Source organism: Trichosurus vulpecula, chromosome 2, assembly GCF_011100635.1.
Source record: "Trichosurus vulpecula isolate mTriVul1 chromosome 2, mTriVul1.pri, whole genome shotgun sequence".
Classification (NCBI taxonomy): domain Eukaryota; kingdom Metazoa; phylum Chordata; class Mammalia; order Diprotodontia; family Phalangeridae; genus Trichosurus; species Trichosurus vulpecula.
In genome coordinates, this window is record NC_050574.1 from 21,563,341 (window position 1) to 21,584,606 (window position 21,266).

The following is a 21,266-nucleotide window of genomic DNA, read 5'->3' on the forward strand; positions in this document are numbered from 1 at the left end:
GGCTGGATTTGAACTCCGGTTAATCCTGACTCCAGGTCCATTGCTCTACACACTGTGCTACCTGAGAAAACATAGCCAAATGGGGGTTATTTAATATAGGAAAGGGATCCTTCTTGTGGCATCCAAACAACTCAATATAAATATAGCCCATTGATATTCAAGTAATAAATAATAAATAAATACGAGATTGAGGACTTGGGTAAGAAGCGTTTTTGGAGTACAGATGATATATTCAATTCTAGTCTCTGAGGCTTGCCCTGCCCCCACCCACCTCAGTTTTCTCATTTGCCAAATGGGGGTGATAGTTATAGAGGCTACCTCCCTGATACCATTGTGGGGTTCTGATGAAATAATGCACGTAAAATGCCTTGTAAACCATAAAGAGCTATATAAATGCCAAGGGCGATTCTATTGTCTCTGGTGGGTTTTGAAACGTTAGAAAGGATTAATTACAGTCATGGCTCCTATTTATATAGTACTTTCAAGTTTGTGAAGGAGTCCCTTTACAACACCGTTGTGAGGGAGGCCTTAATGGAGGGCAACGGATAGGCCACTGGCCTCCAACTCAGGTAGAACGGGGCTCATATCTCATCCTCATGTACTTACTGGTTGTGCCACCACGGTCCAGTCCATTTGACCACTAATGGCCTCAGTTTCCCCATCTGTAAATTGAGTGGGTTGTTCACATTGGCATCTAAGGTCCTGATGATCAAATGATCCAATTTATAGATCGGTCTTTTCGTTTTTCAGTCATGTCTGACAATATGAAGTTATTATTCCTGATCCCCAAACTTCTCCCACAAAAAACACCTTATATCTATTATGCGTTATTATAAGACTTGTCTTCCCTGATAGAAAGTAAGGGATTTCTTCATTTTTGTCATTTACGTGCCCTTTCTATGCCTAGCACATGGCCTGGCACTTAGTAGGTGATTTTTAAAATGCCTGAAGATTGTTTGAGTGATGAGAAAACCCAAATTAAGTGACTCTTTTCATCATTTTATGAGTCTCAAATGCTAGCGAGTTTCTGAGCCTGGTCTCAGGTCTACCGAGCCCTTAAACACAAAGTCCATTCAAAATTGTATTTAACTACCTGTGTGACTCATTGTATCCCCCAGTAGAATTGAAACTTCTTGAGGGTAGGGACTCTTAAAAGAAAAAAAGCACAAACAACTTTGTAACCTCAGGTCTAATATGAGACCTTGCATATAGTGGGTGCTAAATGAGTGTTTTCCGAATTTAAAAAATCAATAGGTTTCCTTCATACTCAGTAAAGATCCAAGCAGCTCCACCAGCGGGTCCATGGCATTATGAGTGAGTGAGTGGACCACAGGCTTTCCCCAAGGGCTTCGGTTCAGCTGAGCCGGGAACCTCAAAAGAGGGCGTTCATTGAGTGGGTGGTTGGGTGGGGGCTTCACTCACCACTTCCTTCTGCCTCCACCACATCTGGATGGACCAGAACTCCTTTTTCAAGGGGAACAGTCTTTTCTTGGTAATGAGGCTTGGCGACTGAGAGGTGGGAACGGAGGGAGAGGGTGCTGTTGCCTTATTCATTCTGGGCCAAAATAACCCATGAAGAAGATTGCCCTCCCTCCCTTCAAGAACTTTTCAAAGCTCTTGCTGGCCACAGGCCAAAGATCAAAACGACAAGCATCCATCGAACAACTCATACGCCAGGCGCTCCTGTAATAGAAAGAATAAAACCAAAATTGTTCTTCATCTCGAGAAGCTTACACCGTGAGGCGAGAGATACACAGATAATACAAAGTAATGGGTTGGGGGTGGAGGGGCTGGCAAGGGCACTAACAAGTCCGAGTGGGGGTTGGAGGGATCAGGAAAGGCCCCTTCCAGGAATGTACATCTGAGCCGAGCCTTGCAACAAGACGGGAACAGAGAACATTCCCAGCCTGGTAGACAGCTCCTTCAAAGGCCGGGGCTGGGGGCTGGGGTGGAGCATCTTGATCGGTGGTAGAAGGGACCAGAGGTGGAGGACTCTAGAAGGCTAGGGTTCAAATCCTACTTCAGGAAATCCATGAATATCTCCGGGACTCAGTTTCCTCGTCTGTAAAAGAGGGTGACTGGACTGCGCTGACTCTTCGAACCAGTGGCACCGGCCTCCTAGATGTTCCATGAAACAAGCCATTCCGGGCATTTTCTCTGGCTCTCCCCCACGCCTGAGACGCTCCTCCGGCTCGGACCACTGACCTCCCCGGCTTCCGTTAAGTCCCAGCTAAAATCCCACCCGCTACACGAAGCCTTCCCCAATCCCTCTTCATTCCGGCGACTTCCCTCCGGTCATCATCTCCTGTTCATCCTGGATATAACCTGCTTTGTATGTATGTGTTTGCGTGCTGTTTCCCCCATTAGATTGCAAGCTCATTGAGGGCGGGGGCGTGTTTTGCCTCATTTTGGATCCCCAGAGCTTGGCAGAGTGCCTAGCACATAGTAGGGACTTAATAAATGTTGATCGATTTATCTGCGGTACAGTCCCTTCCAGCTCTAGAGCTAGGCCCCTAAGGGAGGGGCCACAGCAGTGGGGCTCGTTTGGCAGATAGGGGAGCGCAGGCGGGGCTACAGCGATGTGCGAGGTCGGCCGGAGCCGGATGGGAAGCTTGTATTTTATCCCAGAGGGACTAGGGAGCCAGCGCAGGTTCTTGAGGGAGGAGGGGGCCTGACGACCGGGTCGGGCGATGCATCTGCGCCCCAAGCCTGCAAGCTCCCCCACCGCGGTGGCCCCCTCGGGTTTCCGCGGCCCCCATCCTCCACCGATCGGGAGCAGTCCGTAGCCTCCCCAAAACAGCCACCACCCTGACAACGGAAGGTGCGGGGGAACGGAGGGAAATTCCACGACGCATTTCCGCGGAAACCTCGGGCTTCGGGGCTTCCCCGGCCGGGTCGGCCCAGGCAGTGCCCCCCAGCTCCTCCGCGGGCCCGGGAGGGCGGCCGGAGCAGAGCCGGCGCGCAGCGGCAGCAGAGGCGGCCCGGAGACAAAGGCGCATATGCGCGGACCCCACCGCGGCGCGAGCCCCACGGCATCGCCGCTTTAAGCCGCGGCTCCTGCGGCGGTGGGGGAGGGGGAAGGAACCCGGCTACGCGAGGACGTCACGGCTCCGCCCCCCGCCCCCCGCCTCCTCGCTATATAAGGCGCTCGGCGGCGCCGGCGCTCAGAAGCCTACAATCGACGGGGTTAGGTTCTCAAGGCAGGCTAGCGGCGTCTGCGCTTGCGCAATGTCCCGGCCCTTCTGTCCGCGGCGCTGAGCCAGCCGGGACGGACATGCGCGGGACGGAGGCTGGCGGCCGTGCGGCGGCGGCAGCGGCGGCGGCCGCCGCGGCTCCGCTGAGGTGAGGGGGGGGCATCGGGCTGAGGTCGGGGCTGGAGGGCGGCGGCGGCGGCTCTGCGGAGGCGGCCGCGCTGCTTGGCCCTGGGAAGGAGGAGGGACGCGGGGGCCTGTCCTCCAGATGCGGAGGGGGGGGTCTCCATCCAGATGTGCGAGATGAAAGAGGCGCGGGGCCCCTCCCGCTCCGGGGGCCGGGGGCACGCGCGAGGCTGGGGGGAGCCGGCCCCGGCGAGGCTGCGGAGCCCCGTGCGCCTTTCCCGGCCGGCTCCCCTTTCATTCCATTGCCCATTGTTCTCGTGCAGCCTGTGCAGCCTTGCACAGCCCTGCACCGGCACAGCCCGGCCCCGCGGCTCGCCCCGCGATGGGGAGCGAGCCGCGGGGCCGTGCACCCCGGCACCCCTCCCAGTACGGGCGGGGAAACTGAGCCCCCAGGTGCCCCGGGCATCCCCGGCGGCGGAACCGGGATCCCCCCGAGCCCCGACTTCGCTCCTGCCCCTGCAGCAGCGCGGAGGTGGTGCGTGATGGGAGACGGGACCCCGCAAACCCTCCTGCCGCCTTCGGGTCCCCCCATCCGGGGGTAGCGGGCTCGGCGCGTCTGCTCTTGGGGTAGTCAGAACTGTTTTATTTATAGCATTAGACACTGTTAAAATGCCTTATAGCCCATAAACCCTACCTTAAAAGCTTCGGTGGGAGGCTCGTAGGCATTTGGTAATTGCCTGCGCATGATTGCTCTGATGGGATTCGAGATCAGCTTCAGGAATCTCTGCTCACGTTTCCTGCACTGAGGAGGCAGTCAGATTATTTTTTTTTTTTACCCCGATAGTACATCGTATACTATTTTAATGGCCCTGTTTCATTCGTTTCCGTAGAGGTTCCTAAATATTTCCCAGGCATGGTGATTCAAAAGGAATAGAGTTAGGGAGCTCTTACTCACAAGGTGGACGATTGTTGGTGGATTGTGTATTTGCTGTGTTTGTATAGAAAACAACGTCTCGAGGTCCATAACCCTGTCCAAATTGGGTGACTGCAGTGATTGGTGCAGTATTGGTGCTTGCTAAGTCTTTATTAGTATTTCATCATTGCTTGAAACAAGTCTCTTACTTGATAACATATGAATAGATTGTTAGTCATAAACTTGAGTGTAGTCAGAAAAGAGACTGTAGCTTTAAAGGAGGTGTGTTGGTGACTTTAGGTACACCTGTAACACAGGTAGGGCAGGACTGGTTTCTAGGCAACTGTCAGGGGTGAAGAAAGGTGAGGTTAAAATTCTTTTTTTTTTCCTCTCTCACTTCAGGAGAGCAAGTAGCTAGCTAGCTTTAAGCTTTGGTAATTCTGCCATAAGAAAGTAGTCAGCCTAAGTATTTTTGCAGTCTGGAGCCCTTTATCCAACCAGACTCCTTGGTACTTTTCTTTATTGCCTTTCTGTTTACATTCTGCGATAATGCAATTTTAGGCAGAAATTACTCTTAAGCAGGACTTGCACATTGCCCTCCCTGAAGCTAGAATGTCATTTTTTTTTGGCTTACAACTACCAGATCTGGCAGGAGACCAAAGCCAGAGGAGCTGGCTGCGTTTAACATGCTGACTCTGGTTTGGTTACCAACCAGTATGCTACTAACCCAAGATCATTCCCAGATAATGGCAAATTTGAACACAAATAAACACAGTCTTTATCATGAGTCTTTGACATTAGTATTCAGTACCCATCATTCAGCTCAATTCGTGCATGCATTTATTTTTAGTTGTGTCCAAGAGGAAGGGATTGGAGGTGTCGGACCAACAAATTATATAATTTATCAGATCTTCTGGATGGTAAACTCCCTGAGGCCCAGGACTATGTCTTGGTCTTTGGAGTACTGCACAGTGCCTAGCTCAGGGCTCTTGAAAAATAGATAATTAATAAATATATTTGTTTGAATAAAACTGTCCGTGAGGCAAGCCCTGGTACAAGTCTCAGAAGAGAAAGGAGGGTACTTGACTGACTCCAAGACAAATATATATATATATATATATCCCTTTATTTGACGAGCTAGTATAAGAGGTTTCTGACCCTTCTTCAGTATTTGAACAGGGCAGGTAAAAATGACTGGCTTTGGCCAGCTTGTTTTCTGATCACAGAAGGCATAGTTTACTTGAGTGAAGGCTAATTGTATCCGTAGAAAACCTTGGTCTTAACACCTACTTGACTTTTCAGAGAAGTTAAACTGGGCTGATGCTTCCTTCCTTTCTGGTCATACTAATAGTAGCTTTAAAGGTGAAATTACAGGTGCAAATTAACATGCTTGAAATGGGCTTGATTGTCTACATGCCGACAGGTTACTTTAGAGGGTGAAGCTGAGCTGAGAGGAGGGGAGGGGAGGTGGTGCCAAGGGTAATTCCAGGAATTGGAATGTCCTCAGCTTAGTATCTACACCAAAGAAGCAACACTTCTGTTAATCCAAATTATTTGGAAGGATGCTCCCTCGTCGGAATTAGTCTAACACACTTCAGCAGGGAGGTTTGGCAGGCTTTCACAAAAGCTAATGAATAACTCCCTAGATAAACACAGTCTCCTTGTGTTCTTCTGGTATTATTCATATAACATAAATACAGGCTTTTAGCAGCAGGTCAAACAGGTGACTTCAGGGTCCTGAATGTAAGTTATTGGCCTCCTTGAGTTGGACCTACAGGCATTATGAAACAGTGGGAACTATGCCGGATGGGGAGGGGGGCAGCGGATGGGGCTTGGATCCCAATCCCAGTTCTGCCTCGGTTTCCTCATCTGTGAAGTGTCTAGTGGGTTGAACTCCACGGCCAGCTCTAAATCTAGGACCCTATGATTACAGGGGAAAATCTAAGTGTGGGCCACATACCAGATTTCAAGAGGAAAGAGTAGAAGAAGAAAGGCCTTAAGATTTGGGGGCAATTGTAACTCAGAAATAGTTCTAATGGTATGGGTTGGAGTAGAATAAAAACAGGTTAGTAAAGTTTGAGGTTTTTTTTTTTTTTTTTTTTTTGGTGGTGGTGGGTTTTTGGCCAGAGGATCGCAAAGCTGATCTATATGAGAGGGGTTGAATTTGGTATTAGTGGAGGGATTGGCTACATCAACAAATTATCCTTGGAGCATTAAAGAAGTAATATTTAGAGCAAAATTCATGTATAAATAGAACTTAGGGATGATAGTCACCAAAAGGGTTTTACTGTATCCTCTACCGGAAAGACAAGGGAAGGAGCATTTACATAGTACCAGCCATGTGCCGGGCACTTTACAATTATTGTCTTATGTTATCTCCACAACCACCCTGGGGAAGTAGGTGCTGTTATTACAGACGAGGAAACAGAGGCAAACAGAATGAAGTGACTTGCCCAGGATCACACAGCTAGTAAGGGCCTGAGGCTGGATTTGAACTCAGGTCTTCCTGATTCTGGGGCAGTCAGGTGGCACAGTGGATAGAGCCTTGGGCCCTCCAGTATCTTTCTCAGGAAAAACCCAAATGGGGTCCCAAAGAGTCAGACACAGCTGAATTCAGTGGCTTCCTGACTCCAGGCCCAGCACTCAATTCTGTGCCCTCTCGCTGTACAGGTCACATCACAGATCATTCCAAACAGGTATATGTCTCTCTGCTTTCCAAGAGCTTAGGGTCTGAAACCAACATCACTTTGGGGCTTGGTCCCAAATGTTCTAAGTTGCTGGGGATGGGGGTGGGGGTCTCAGCCAGTCATCAACGTTCCTCTAACTCCCTTTCACCATCTACAACTAGAACATTGGAAGGATAAAATGATGACCCAGATCCTTAGAAGGAAGAAGGTACTTTTTATAAATGCAAGGCCTGCGTTATAGTGGAAAGAACACAGGACCAGAGGCAGAAAAGCTGGATTTTGTGGCTGTTCTGCTCCTACCTGGGGTGGCTGTGAATGTCTAATGAAATCATGCTGCTGACCTCAGTTTGGGCACCTTATCCTTTGGATTTTGGTCTTTGGAGGTTTTACTGAAATAAATTACGACAAGACCCCCAGATTTCTGGCTCCTTCCTAGGCCTGGTGGCTCTCGGACGGTGCATGGAACAGAGGAAATCTAACTCCCTGACCATTTGTGGGTTTCCAGCAGGCCTTGTGATTTGTTCCCCTGGCACTGTCACACCGACAGTTCTGGAACATGCAGTGTACCAGGGCACCTATTAAATACCATTGGTCCAAGGCTGCTGGAGGGGGATGGCTTTGTTTCAGCTCTACTAAGTGGTCTTGCCCTGTAGTGACCTTCACATCCACAGGTCACTGAATTCTTTTGCCATAAAAATGTGCTCAGAGGAAATTGTCAAGGAGTACACACACACACACACACACACACACACACACACACACACACACACACATACACACATACATATACACACGGAAGGCTATAGACAGTGTAGTGCTAAACTTAATTTAGGTTGGCATGAACACATATTAGCATATCTTTGAATTTTATGCACTTAGATACATCTTCTAAAATCATTTTGGTGGGAGAAGTACAAAGACTAACAGTTGTCAGTTTTTGAAATTGCCTTTTCTCCCCTGTGACCACAGGCTGAATTTAATCTCATTAAAGCCTGGCCTGGTGGAGAGAGGGCTGGCCTTGGAGGCTGGAAGACCTAGATTCAGATGGAAGGGGGGGGGTGGCCCTGGCCCAGTTGCTCAGCTTCTCCAAGCCTAGGAGAACCTCTCCTTTAAAACTCAGTTCAGGACAAGGCTGCAGTCTGCTTTGCTCCCCTCTGCAGCAGTCGTGGGTCTTTGGCACAATCACGGTCCTTCAGTAGAATCTAATCATTAAGGGTTATATCCTTGAGATGTGGTAGACCTTCAATCAGGAGGGGACAGTCATGCCATTGATGGAAGAAATCACAGCCGGGGAGGGGGCTTCGATGCTTCCACAAATTTGCCCCAGTGTGTTTCCTCAGCTCTCCCCGCCTGGGGTGGCTAGCCATAGAGCATGCTGGCTGTCTTATCAGTCATCCCTTGCTCTCCCTATACTGACTCATTCTTTTTTTCCCCACCCCTGGTCATTCATTTGGAGGGGGAGGCACTGTATCTTACTGATTCTGTTTCAGATATCTGCCTTCCCCCGCCCCGCCCCAGTGACCCATCATCCCTTGTAATGAGGATTTTCAAAAGAGAAGGGGAGAAAGAAGCCATGGGCAAAGCTGGCCAGCTCATCCTGGTCACACACGTCTCTGACATCCTCCTGCACCCATGTCCCAGTACTTTCTTGCTTGCAGTGTATTGATTGGCCCTTGCCTTTGCCCTTTGGGGGACTCTCAATTCCTGCTTCATCAGAGACTATAGTATTCCATGATTTGCAGCCAGACGGTGGCCTCCCCTGAAGAATGCCAGTGGTAAAAAGATGCGCCTTTGTCTCAAGGTAAAGAACTTGGCAGAACGTAGATCCACACTGTGCAGCCGAGTTAGAAGGAGAGCCTGGTGGACAAGGATCCAGGGTGACCTGGAGGGTATTAATGCATTCAGCAGAACTTCAGGAGAGACGCTTTTGAAGTTCTTTTAATTAAAGTGTGAATTTGGCACATGAGGAGATCCTTTTTAGCAGATGCAGAAACTGAAACCTTATGATGGAACTAAAACTCAAGGGACCAAGAAAAATTAAACGCATAACAGTTGTTGCTCCAGTCAGTTTCAAATTTCTAAGTTAAAAATCCCTTTTTGCCATTAAAATTGTGCCTTCTGTTGTAGCAGAAACAATTCTTATGAATTCTTGGCCCCCCCCCCCCCCCCCCCCCCCCCCCGGTCTCTCTCTGTCTCTCACTCTCACTCTTAAGTGACTTGCCCAGGGTCACACAGCTAGTAAGTATCTGAGACTGGATTTGAACTCATATCCTTTTGACTCCATGGCAGGTGCTCTATCTACTGCACACTTAGCTGCTCCCATCCTTTCTTCTCAGTAAATGTAAAGTATCTTCTCAGAACTAGCTCTCGGTTGGCTTTAAATTCCAAAGAGTGCAATCTCTGATAGGTCTTACTAAGATTGAAGAGGCTTATGGAACTCAGATAACAAACCCCTCCCTTCCCCTCCCCTCCCCTCCCAGGACCTTTTACAAAGCTGCAAAGCAGAGGAGGCCAGGAATCTGCTTTGGTACTCATAGCTAAGAAATCATGGAACCCAGAATAGCAGTTGAGTGGTTTTGTATCAATAATCAATAAATTAAATTGATTAAATAATAAATCAGTGTCTTGGCGATGGGTGAGGGGGTTGGTAAGTCTATGCCGCACATGCTGGTATAATCTCTAACGTAATTCCAGAGAATTTCTCATGTTACCATCCAGGCCCATCCCCATTGGGACATTCATAACTGCCCGTGCCCTTTACTGCATCTGTTCATTTCATGCTGACTGACCTAAGTGGCCACCGTGTGTGTACAAAATATCGTGCTAGGCAAGATAAAAATGATAAAGCCCAGTCCCTGCCCACAAGGAGTTTACAATCTAGTGATTAAATAAGTCCTAAAAGGCTTCTCTCCTGTGAATAAAAGGAAAGCCAATGCAGCATAGAATATGTTTCTCACTTCTGTCTTTTATGTCTAGATAATCATTTGACCAGGCCTCAGGTGTGTGTAGAGTGACTTCAGAATGCTGTAGAACATAAAACTATTACCTAATGTTTGATTACGGCGGTCAAATCAAGGGTTTTTTTTGTTTTTTTTTTTTTTTATCACTGTTGCTTTGTTTTTAGTTTACTTTTTTCTTGAAGAAAAAAAATCTAACGATAGCTGACATTCATATGGTACTTTGAAGTTTTCAAAACCCTTTGTGTGTATTCTCCTTTAAGCTTTAACAACTTTGTGAGGTGCGGGTACTCAAGTGTCATCCCCATCTTACAGATGAAGAAACAAGCTAGGGAAGTTAAGTGACTTACGCATCCGTAGGTGTGCTAGTTGGTGACAAATCTGAACCCCAGTCTTCCTGACCAACACTGAATCTAGACTACCTCTCCAAGCAAAATGCCTCCAAAGTTCTAAGTTCAAATCTCTCAGAATCATCACAGAAACTGCATAATCTGATGATTATGCATCAGACTTTGAGTTGTTAGGTTTTGGTTAATTCTGCTTCTGAGTTCTTGCCCTCATGTAGCTTCTTGTCCTAGGCAAGTGGTTTGGCCTCCTTTCTTGCCTCCTTTTTTTTCCCATCTGTACACTTGGGACAACGCCATATAGTAACCCTTCCAAACCTCTGAAGAAACGTAGCTTCATGACTGCAGAGTGTAAACCATCACAGGTTCAGACTTCCTGACCGTGGTGGAACCATCCCATAGAAAGACGTGTGTGTTTCCGTGTTTGATTTCATCTCTCTGGGTCAGGGGTGGGGAACCTGTGGCCTCGAGGCCACATGTGGCCCTCTGGGTCCTCCAGTGCGGCCCTGAGGTCAAAGGGTTCCCCACCCCTGATGTGGGTGCTTCTTTCTCTGACAGATCCACATTCTTATAGGCCTTCCTTAGAAGGGCCTTCGTGAGTTGCTGTGGAACCTGAAGGATTCCATCAAGGCTGATCCTTGGATCATAGGTGTGCTTTTGTTGCCCATCACTGGTCTAGACTTAAACTTTCTAGCCAGAAGAAAGCTTCCTTGGCAGATCTTCCACCCCAGGGTGCAGCATCAGTAGAGGGATTTAAGTACTATAGAATGCACACAGAGGCATTTCAAGCCAACTACTCTATAGGAGACTTCTTCAGTAACTTAGCTGTTCCATGTATCTTTTCCCCAAGGCTCCTAGTAGCCTCCTGTTGAGGCCAGCCAGGCTTCTTAACCATTTTTGTGCCCTGGACCCCTTGGGCAGTGTTTGCTGAAGCCTGGAGATCCTTTCTTAGAATCATGTTTTTAAATGCATTGAGTAAAATACAGAGACTTTCAAAGGAAACCAATTATTTAGAAATACTTATCAGAATATTTTTAAAAGCCAAGTTTATGGACCCAGGTTAAAAACCCTCATATTAAAAGAAAATGTCAAGAGAAGCCTAAACTCCAAGCTTTTGATTAAAGGCTGTATGCAAATGGTCGCCTTACCTTCAGTAATCCAGGTTCTAATTCAAGCAGATGTGGTCAAAGAGCCTTCGGCCAGCTCTTGAGCCCTGCCTGCAGCTCACTAGCCAGTGTGACCATCAGCATAACCTAACCCCCCTGCGCCTTGGCTTCTTCATCTACCTCCATTACTGGGGGATTCTGAGGGAAATGTTTTGCAGGTCATGTGGAATATCCTTTCTTACATTGTACAGACAGACCTTCAATTCAGTATTAGTTGTTTTTAGAGGTCAAATAGGAGTAACAAGTGCTGGTCGGATCTGGGCTCTCCTAAAATTAAGCCTCATAGAATCAAAACCCCATGGAACTTGTCGTGTCCAAAGCCACTTCAGTTCTTTTCTCTACAAGCTCCTTCCATTGTCCAGGCGGTAGCTATGATACTTTAAGTATGATATGAGATCTCATATAGGTCCTGAAGTAGTTTTGTAGATAAATGTTTAAAAAGTCTGAGGAGACCATTTTTTCACTCTGAAGAAACAGAAAGCAGGTTCTAAAACCAGATTGAAAAGAGGAAATTACATCACACTTTCAAATAAGGAAGCACCGGGCAGAAGTGGATGAGTTGTAGGACAAAAATGTGCCCCTCCCCCTCCCAATTGCTTCTGAGATTCATTAATGAGATCAGGTGGCCAGGTGAGCAAATCTGGGTTAATGTCTTAAAGTAATGTCAGTTCCTTCTTCACTAGGGGTTTTCTAAGCACTGAGATGAACTAGATCCTTTTCAAGTGGGTGCATAGTAGCAGACTGAAGTTTGCTGTTTTCTAATGGTAAAATTACTTGTAGGAGACAGTTTGGTATAATGGAGAGAACATTGTATTTAGAGCCAGAATAACTGGGATTGGATCTCTGCTCTCCGCAGCAAGTTGCTTATAAATGCTGGACCTCAATTTCCTCATATGCGAAATGGAAGACTTCGATTAGATCGCCACCAGGAAATCTTGTAGCTTGAGATCGGAAGTTAGACACCCCCCCCACCCCCCCCCACCCCCCCCCGTCCCTCTCCTGCCCTGGGGTAGGGGTCATTTTACCTCCTTTCCACCTTCTTCTGCTCTTACTCGGAGAGTACACACTGTCTTCCGCCTCTGTTGATCGAAACTTGTTGTTTCTTAATTTTGGAAATGATTTGATTTTCACATGATTTTCATTTCTCTCTATTCCCAACCCCCTCGGCCCCAAAGAGCCCTCCCCTATAACAAAGAACAAGAGGTTGAACAGAGAATGCATGCAGTATTCTGCACCCACAGCCCCTCACTTCTACAAAGAAGGGAAGAAGATACACTTTCGCTTCTCTTCAGGGATAACCACACTATAGCATTTTTTTTCCTTTTTACCTTGTCATCCCACACATCCTTTTTTTCTGGTTCTGCTTGCTTCACTTTGCATCTGTTCCTGTAAGTCTTCCCAGGCTTCTCTTTATCTGTTCATTCAAATAGCTTCCGTTGCATTCTTGAACTTGGCTTTGTAGCCACTCCCCAGATGCTGGCCTGGGCCTTGAAAGCCGAGGGCCGGACTGAAGCTTTCTCCTGCTGTATCCGCACAAATTCCCTAATTTGCATTGCAGTTCTGAGTCTCCACAGCTCACTAGAACAGATTAGATTGTAAATCTAATACAAATCGGGATGGTATCTTACTCATCTTTGCTTCAATCCCCGGTGCTTGGCTACATCTTTGCATATCCTAGTGGCTTAATAGATGTTTGAATTGATAGAATGAAAGCCCTTTGTAAATTGTAAAGCATTCATAGTAATTCCTTTTATATTTGTTTATTATTACTGGGAAGCAAAAGATTAGGGAAGCCTGAAATTCATTTAGCAGGAAATGACCTTTGTGTAGGTCCTTCTGATTTCTCTAAATAAACGAGGATTCAGTGATGGAAATGACAGATTCTGAGCCAGGGTTGCCTAGTTCAGTCATTGTATTTTGACTCAGTCTACAAAAATATTCCTTTTTTAGAATTTGGAAAATCCACTTAAAAATATAACCAGGGGAGTTTCATGCATGATAGCAATCCAATTCAGCGCTCCCTAGAATGTTGCCCCTTCTTTCTTGACAACCAGTCTTTTTCCAGCCAGACTTTCTCTGGGTTCCATAAGCATCTGGGGCTCCAACAGAGCTGTTCATCTCAACCATTGAGCCTTAGTACAGTCATTATTTTTAAATTTTCTTTTAATTTGGCCGTAATTACATGGTGCTTCCTCTCATAGGCCTTTTCGATCATGTGATGATGGCAGAGTGTGGTGTGGTAGAAGCAGCTCTAGGCTTGGGGTCAGCTCCCCATGGTGCCGTCAGATGCCTGTGCATGACCAGGGGTGAGGCCCTTGACCTCTAAGGAGCCACCACCGCCTCTGCCACAAAGCTCCTTTCTACAGACTGCTTATGAAGGATAATACTGAGAGAGCATTACCTTCGGATCTGCTGGATTTTTAGGAAGCCAGACTTTTTGTGGCCTGGGCCTAGATTGTGGGGCCCAATACTTCTCAATCTAATATTTTTGTTATTTCATAGCAGTACAGTGGCGCACGTTGTATTTTCAGGTGTTAATTTCCCTGCTAAGATTTTTTTTTTCTTAATTACCTTTGCTTCCCAATAAATTCTAAAGCAGAGCTAAATTTGAAACGGAACCATGTAGGAAGCCACTTTGTTGAATGTTATTTAGACAAACGTCTTGAGGTTGGTTTTTACCAACTCTAAACATTAGGATATAAGCTTTGTTGGGAGGGCGGGCACTCATCTTCATTAAGGTTCCCTGGCCGCCATTGGTGCAGGGGAAGGAGCAGTCGCTTCTGGGAAGACACCGACACTGGAGTTTGCATCCCAGGCCTCCCGCTGAGTGTGAGCCTTGGGTTCTGCACCTGTCCAGCAAGGCCTTTGGCTCAGGTGGTCCCTGAAGGCTTTTCCATCTGTTTCACTTTATGACATATTTACTCAGTCACTACTACATGCCAGGTGCCATAGAGGGATTTTTTTTTTATGTGAGATACGGCCGTGACCCTGGGGAGCTTCTGATCTATATGAACACAAATTAAATTGTTTGTGTCTTCACATGTGGCACATTGCCCTTTCGAATCTCCAGTCCAAGGCTATTTTCCGTTCGAGGAGAACATGCGATTATATTGCCTTCCTCACGTCTGCCATTCGAGCAAGTAGGAAGTTCGGACAGTTTCATAACACGGCCCATTCACAATTCCCCATTGAAATTTAGAGGCAGGTCAACCTTCTATGAATACACAAAGGCACTATTGTGGTTGGGAGGGAGCTGGCTCCGTGAATACAATTCTTTTATATATAAAAAATGTTTTTTTTCCCTTCAGAAAGCTAACAAGTAGGTGCTGGAAACAGCGATTGAAAAATAACTTTTCCTAGAATGTGTAAATAGTTTTAAGTGTCCATTGAAATGTAAGCCTAAAATTCCAAGGCAATTTCAGAACAGGGAATAGTTACACAATCCTTCTGTTGAAAGCTAAGATTTAGATGGCATTAGGAGGCTGACCCAGTAATTACGAGGAGTGCTTGTTGGCGGCCATACAGGTGGGGGTTGGGCCTCCTCGAATGGCCTGCGGCTTTTTCCTGTAATCTGAATGAGTGATCTTCATACGGGTGCTTTCAAACTACTTAAATACCATATTCTCCTTCCTATCTTGCCTTTCATTTTTATATTACCACAGATACTTTCCCTAGGGTCCTGCCAGTGCTCTAGTAGGCCTAGAAAAACCGCCACATGAGTGCTTAGGCCCAATGTGCCGACAGCTGGGCCGAGGGGACAGAGGGAGATGCAAACTGGTGACTTTTTTTTTTTCTGGCTTTCTCCAGCTTCATTTGACCCAAGAAATAGCAAATGGAGAGAAAACACATTTGCTCAGAATCCACAAGCGGGTATTAATACACATACCTAGCCCAGCCGAATTCCGGGGTAATTTTGCTTAATAAACAAGTGGTATTTGTTGGGCCCTGAAGAGGGGGAGGAAATACACGCCCCATTCTGAAATAGGTTTCCAACCCGACGCTCAGATCATTACCTTGCATAGCAATGAGCTCACACCAATCCAGCTTTGGAAGAGGAACGTCATGTTTCATTGTGGTCTTGTGTTTAAATAGAGCGAGACACTTCACTAGGCTCGTCATTGATTTCTTTTGACCTATTCCAGCCTGTGACCCATAGAACAACCTACGTGCAGGCCTTCAGACACGAAATAAGGATGTGAGAGCATTTTTAAGGCCTTTAGGTAAAATAATTACATGTTAGGTGCTCAGTAAAGTTTGTGCTCGATAATGAGATGGACTTAAGCTTCTTACCGAAGGGATAAATCCACCTTCCAGGTAACTGGGGAACTTAGAACAAATGATTTGGGGAGTGGGGAGCCATGGGAGGATAGGGCAAATTTGAATGGGCTGAGTGGGACCCCAGAGTTAGGGGGTAGCCTTAAGTTTGGAAACCCTTGGTTAAGGCAAAGTTTACTTACGTCCTATGTAACTCATGCCTTAGAGCTAGGCAAGGCCTGAATTATCCAGCATTCCGCCAAGGAGAATGTGAAGAATGTACTTTTACATCTGTGTGGTTTTATTTTTTAAAGTGGGGGAGGGGAGCAAGGAGTAGGTCCCTGAATAGTATAGCTCTTCTAAAGCCAGTAAACTGGCAGAACTTGATTTTCACAGGATCCTGGAAATGAGACGGTCTGCAGAAATAGCCACTGGTATCTTAAGGAAAGGAGTGGAGTCAGGAAAACTCTTCTTCTTGAGTTCAAATCCAGCCTCAGACACTTGCTAGATGTGTGACCCTGGGCAAGTCACTTCACCCTGCTTGCCTCAGTGTCCTCATCTGTAAAATGGGCTGGAGAAGGAAATGGAAAAGCACTCTAATACTATCTTTGCCAAGAAAACCACAAACGTTAGGGCCTTTAAACCCACAAGGAGCCAGACACACCTGAACAACAGTAGTCTTAAGTAAGGAAATACCTGGATAGCTTACATCTCTGTCCCACGGCCCAGACAAATATCAACTCAAAACAAATGCTCTTGTATAGGTCACAGTGGTGCCGTACCTTAGAATCCGTTTGGTGTCTTTGGTTTAGATGTCAGAGCTTAGTGATAGGTCTGTGCTAGAGGAGTTTTGGGCCAGGGAGTCTAGCACCCCAGCGGGGGAAGCGGAAGCCCACAGGGGTTGGGGACTCATAGGGTCACGTAGTTACAAGTGTCTGGGTATGGGGACGAAGGTCCTGCTGACCAGTGCTCCTCTTGGTGATATTGAGGTAATCCCTTTTCCAAATGGGATTTCCCTGGAGGGGAGGAGGAGGAGGGCAGGATGGACTTTTCACTCGTACAGGCATAGGGGGGCTGAGGTACCAGAAGGTTAGACAAAGGCTCATGTGCTTTGGCCCATGGTGAGCTCGGCCATCATGCCACCATCTGCCCCGTTCGCCCTTGCAGTCAGGTCTGCTTTTGTTGGCACCAGCTTCCTTCCCTTGTTCCTCTCCCGCTCTGCTGAAATATTTCAAGCCTTAGCCTGGGGTCTACCAACATGGTCTTTACTACACTCACTCCGGTAACTTTGGTTGTCATGTCGGTCCTGGGGGATACTTGTCATCTGGGATTTCTTGGGCATTTAGCTAACCACCTTGTCCCTGAGTGAGCAAATGTCTTCCCCTGAAAAATTCAGAAACCCCTAAACAGGCACTCTTTTATTGGTGATTCCTTCCTTTATGCTACTCCTTTCCTCATTTCTTTATCTTCCCCAAGGGAATGAAAGCTTCTGGCTAACTGAAAATCTCGGAGTTGCCAAAGCGTGGAGACATCGAGGATAAGGCACAATGTCATCAGCAGGAGTTGCTGCTCAGGAAATCAGAGTCCCATTAAAAACTGGATTTCTGCGGAATGGCCAAGCCATGGGAAGCCTGAAGACCTGCTGGGGAAGCCGCAAAGGGTTTGAGAAGTAAGTAAGTGGGGACAGAGCCTCCTCCTAACCTGCCTTGTCCCTGCAAGGCCTGCCAGGTCCCAGCTCCACCTTGGCATTGTTTTGTTTAAAGGAGACATGAGTGCCCTGATTGCTTTTTTGTGACTAATTGAGACGTTTTTCTTTTTAGCAACTTTTTGAATATTGACCCAATAACCATGGCCTACAACCTGAATTCCACCACCCAGCAGCACCTGACAACCTTTGGTATGTATCTCTCGGAAGTTGTAGTCAAGCGGAATTAAGCATTTGGGGGTGAAGCTTGGGGTGAAGAAGTGTTTTGTCCTGTGGTATCATGTAAAAAGAAATGAGGAACAGTCTGCAGCATTTGAAACAGTCGCCTGACCTCTAGTGGCAACAGCTGGGTGGAAACGGAGATGGCTTTTCTTTTTTAAAGAAAAGAAAAACATTTATTACATGATCATTGTGTGTCAAATACTTTACCGAGCACCAGGGGAAAGAAATTAAAAGTCAAGACCATCCTTGATCTCCGGGAGCTCACATTCCACTTAAGGGGACCCAGCACCTTTAGGCGGCTTCACGGTGCTGCAGCCACCAGTTTTATTAACCTGAGTCTGAAGCATGGGCTATTAGAGTCAGGAATTCAGTTCTTATCCCAGCGATGATGCTGACTTCCCTGAACGAGTTTCCTCCCCTTTCCCATGGGGAAGGTGCTGGCCCACACGGCTGTGTCTGAGAGCTGCAGATGGAGGCAGGGTTTTAGTCTATTCTGTTAGTAAGAGATGGGCATAGAATGCACTCAGTGCGGACGTCCCGGGCTGCAGATTCTGTCGAGAGCTGCTGATGGGGCTGGGCCCAGGAATCCCCTGTTGCAATCCCAAGTCCTCTCCTCATCTGCCCCCTGCCCAGTGCCTTGTGCCGTCACCCTCCAGAAATGGCGAGCCTGGTGCCGTGTGGCATTCATGTAAATTATAGGCTGCTCACCTTCTGCGAATTGTGCCTGGGATGTGTGGGTGTGCACTGTGCTCGCATCCAGCAGTAGATAGAGAAGATAATTTGTTCTTTGAACCAGTTCATGCACATGAACAATCTTCTGTTCTCTAATTACACCCGTCGTTGACTGAGTGTTCTCAGGGTTACACCAGGAAAGTATTTCACTAATAGAGGTGTTTGGTTAGGCGGAGAGCTGCCCAAGGTGTAGATAGCTGAGGCTGCACCACACACAGTGGGAAAACGAGATCTTGTATTAACGTCTCCTGTTTATTCTAGGGCACATTTCAAAACCTGTCCCAGTGAATGGCCACTGCTTCGCCGAAAACTGTTTCCGGACTCCATCTCAGATGAAGTCTGCCTTGCCGCCTCTCATTCTATCCCCCAGTGAACACTTTGGAAAGAGTGAAGAGGACCATGTTGTTTGTGGTGTTAAGAAACTCTCTGTGAATGGGGTCTGTGCTGCTTCGAGGAGTCCCCCACTCACACCTGTAAAAAACGGGCCTTCTTTGTTTTCCTCGGTGACTCCTGGTGAGCGGGGTTCCAGGCCCCTACCACCCCTGCCTATCTCGGAGGACTTTTCTCGAGATGACACAGACTGCGAGGTGGAATTTATAACAAGTTCAGACACAGACTTCCTCTTAGAAGACTGTTCACTTTCTGTCTTTAAATACGGGGTTCCAGGCAGACGAAGCTTCCGTGGGTGCGGGCAGATCAATTATGCATATTTTGACACCCCAGCTGTAGAAGATGGGAGGCCAACATCTGACCAACGTGAAAACGTACAAAACTCAACTCCTGTCCTTCAGCAGTCCCACCGGAAACTACGAAGGTCCCACTCAGGACCAGCTGGGTCCTTTAACAAGCCAGCCTCAAGGCTGTCCAGCCACTTACATCGAGCGTCTCCTAATTCAGATGAAGACAAACCAGAAGTCCCCCCCAGGGTTCCCATACCTCCCAGGCCAGTGAAGCCAGACTACAGAAGGTGGTCAGCAGAAGTTACTTCTAGCACCTATAGTGATGAAGACAGGCCTCCCAAAGTGCCTCCGAGAGAACCTTTATCACGGAGTAACTCCCGCACACCAAGTCCCAAAAGCCTTCCGACTTACCTCAATGGGGTCATGCCCCCCACTCAGAGCTTTGCCCCTGATCCCAAATACGTCAGCAGCAAAGCATTGCAAAGACAGAACAGTGAAGGATCTGCTAGCAAGGGTCCTTGTATTCTGCCCATCATTGAAAATGGAAAGAAAGTGAGTTCAACGCATTATTACCTACTACCTGAGAGGCCGCCGTATCTGGACAAATATGAGAAATTCTTTAGGGAATCAGAAGAAACCAGTGCTGCGAGTGCCCCCGTTCAGCCGCCGTCCAGCGACTGCCGGACGGCTGCAGTGACCGAAAAGCTGGACTCCAAAGCTAAAGTGGACCTTGAGGGCCAGGGGAAGCGCAAGCATCTATCCTATGTGGTTTCTCCCTAAACTCTGGGAATATCATTCAGCAACAGCACAGAGCGGGCCAAATGAGCTCTCTGTGGCATCCTTAGTTGTGGTGAGGTCGCCGAAGGTCTCACGACAAAGTAAACAGCTGAAGAGAAAGCGGTAAATCAACTGTAAGGTGTTGTTATGAGTATCCCTCAGTTTTCTTTTGGAGAAAAGTCTTTTCTATTCAAGTCTATATAATTTAAAGATGTGATGTTGGGGGGAGGGGAAACATATATATATATATATATCTATATATATCTATATAGGAACTTGTGGTATAACCATAGTTACAGGTTAACCAGTTAGTTACCATCTTAGAGTAATATATATATATATTCAGAGTAATAAAAAAAAAATTCAAGCTGGAGAAATGAGACTGTGCTGCCAGACTGAAAACTGAGCAAGCAAAAGGACAGTATTGTTTCCTTCAGAACCACAGAAGGTTCTGTTTTAGTGGGATTGGGGGCTTTTGATTTCCTTCTTTTCTTTTCTTTTTTTTTTTTTTTTTTTTTGAGTTTGACTTTTTCACAAAAACCTGGGCCTACATTAGCAAGGAGCACAGGCTGGGATGTGCTAGCCCATTTAAAAAATCATTGCAGAGTCTGATTGGCTTCTTCTAAAAGCTCATTTGGGAAACATGAGGCCACCTTTATATATCTGACACTTGGAAAAAATGAAAAGAAAGCAAAGCGAGTAGGTAACAGTCACATAGAATGAGACTTTTTTTTTTTCCTTCATGGTGCCTTCTAAGTTCTTTTTATCCACTAAAACAGCACATTACAAAAAATTGCCAATTTCTCTTCCCCTAGGCAGAAGGATGCATTAGCCTCTCCCTGATGGAAAGGCACCAAGGTGTTGACACTGTCAATTAATAACCAATAATGAAACAGTGACTTAAGATCTGGAATCTCTTCTCATTTATGGGTAGGCGGGTTTTTGTTTTTGTTTTTTGTTTTTTAAACTTCAAACTGTATTAATAACCGGAAATACAACACAAGCTGGCCTTGTGTTGCTGGTTTCTATTCAGTATTTTCTGGAGGTGGTTTTGCTTTTTTAAGTGACACACTTCCACTGACCAACAGCACAAATCGTCTTAACACAAGAGGTCATCTTGTCCTCTTTTCCATCCTTGGCAGTAAAATCCTGAGCAAAAGATCTGATTCACTGCTTCCAAGTCTGCCCCCGTTGCTTGTGTTCACCTTACTCCCATGCTTTCAGTGTATTTATCCTCTCTGGAGAAGCACAGAAGGAAAGGTGCTCACGATGTTGTCCTACCAGTAAAAACAAGCTGTTTACAGTTTAAACTGCTGAATGATATTATTTGAGCTATTTATAGCTTATTATATTTTAGTACAGATTAAATGAAGGTGAAAACATGATAGAAAATGCACTGATTTCTGCATCATGTGTACAGTATTGGACAAAGGACTTTATTCATTTGTTGCATTATTTTGAATAATATGTCTTTTCATTTTAATAAAGTTATAATACTTATTTATGACACCA

At 46.6% G+C, this 21,266-nt stretch overlaps 1 protein-coding gene across 1 annotated transcript; it reads left to right on the top strand.

Moving 5' to 3' along the window:
• Nucleotides 1–3,171: 3,171 nt before the first annotated feature.
• On the top strand, nt 3,172–21,266 carry ERRFI1 (ERBB receptor feedback inhibitor 1). The gene is made up of 4 exons (XM_036747274.1): nt 3,172–3,342; nt 17,115–17,307; nt 17,459–17,535; nt 18,559–21,266. The coding sequence occupies exons 2-4, from the start codon at nt 17,186–17,188 to the stop codon at nt 19,755–19,757; spliced, it is 1,398 nt and encodes a 465-aa protein (XP_036603169.1). The 5' UTR covers nt 3,172–3,342; nt 17,115–17,185; the 3' UTR covers nt 19,758–21,266.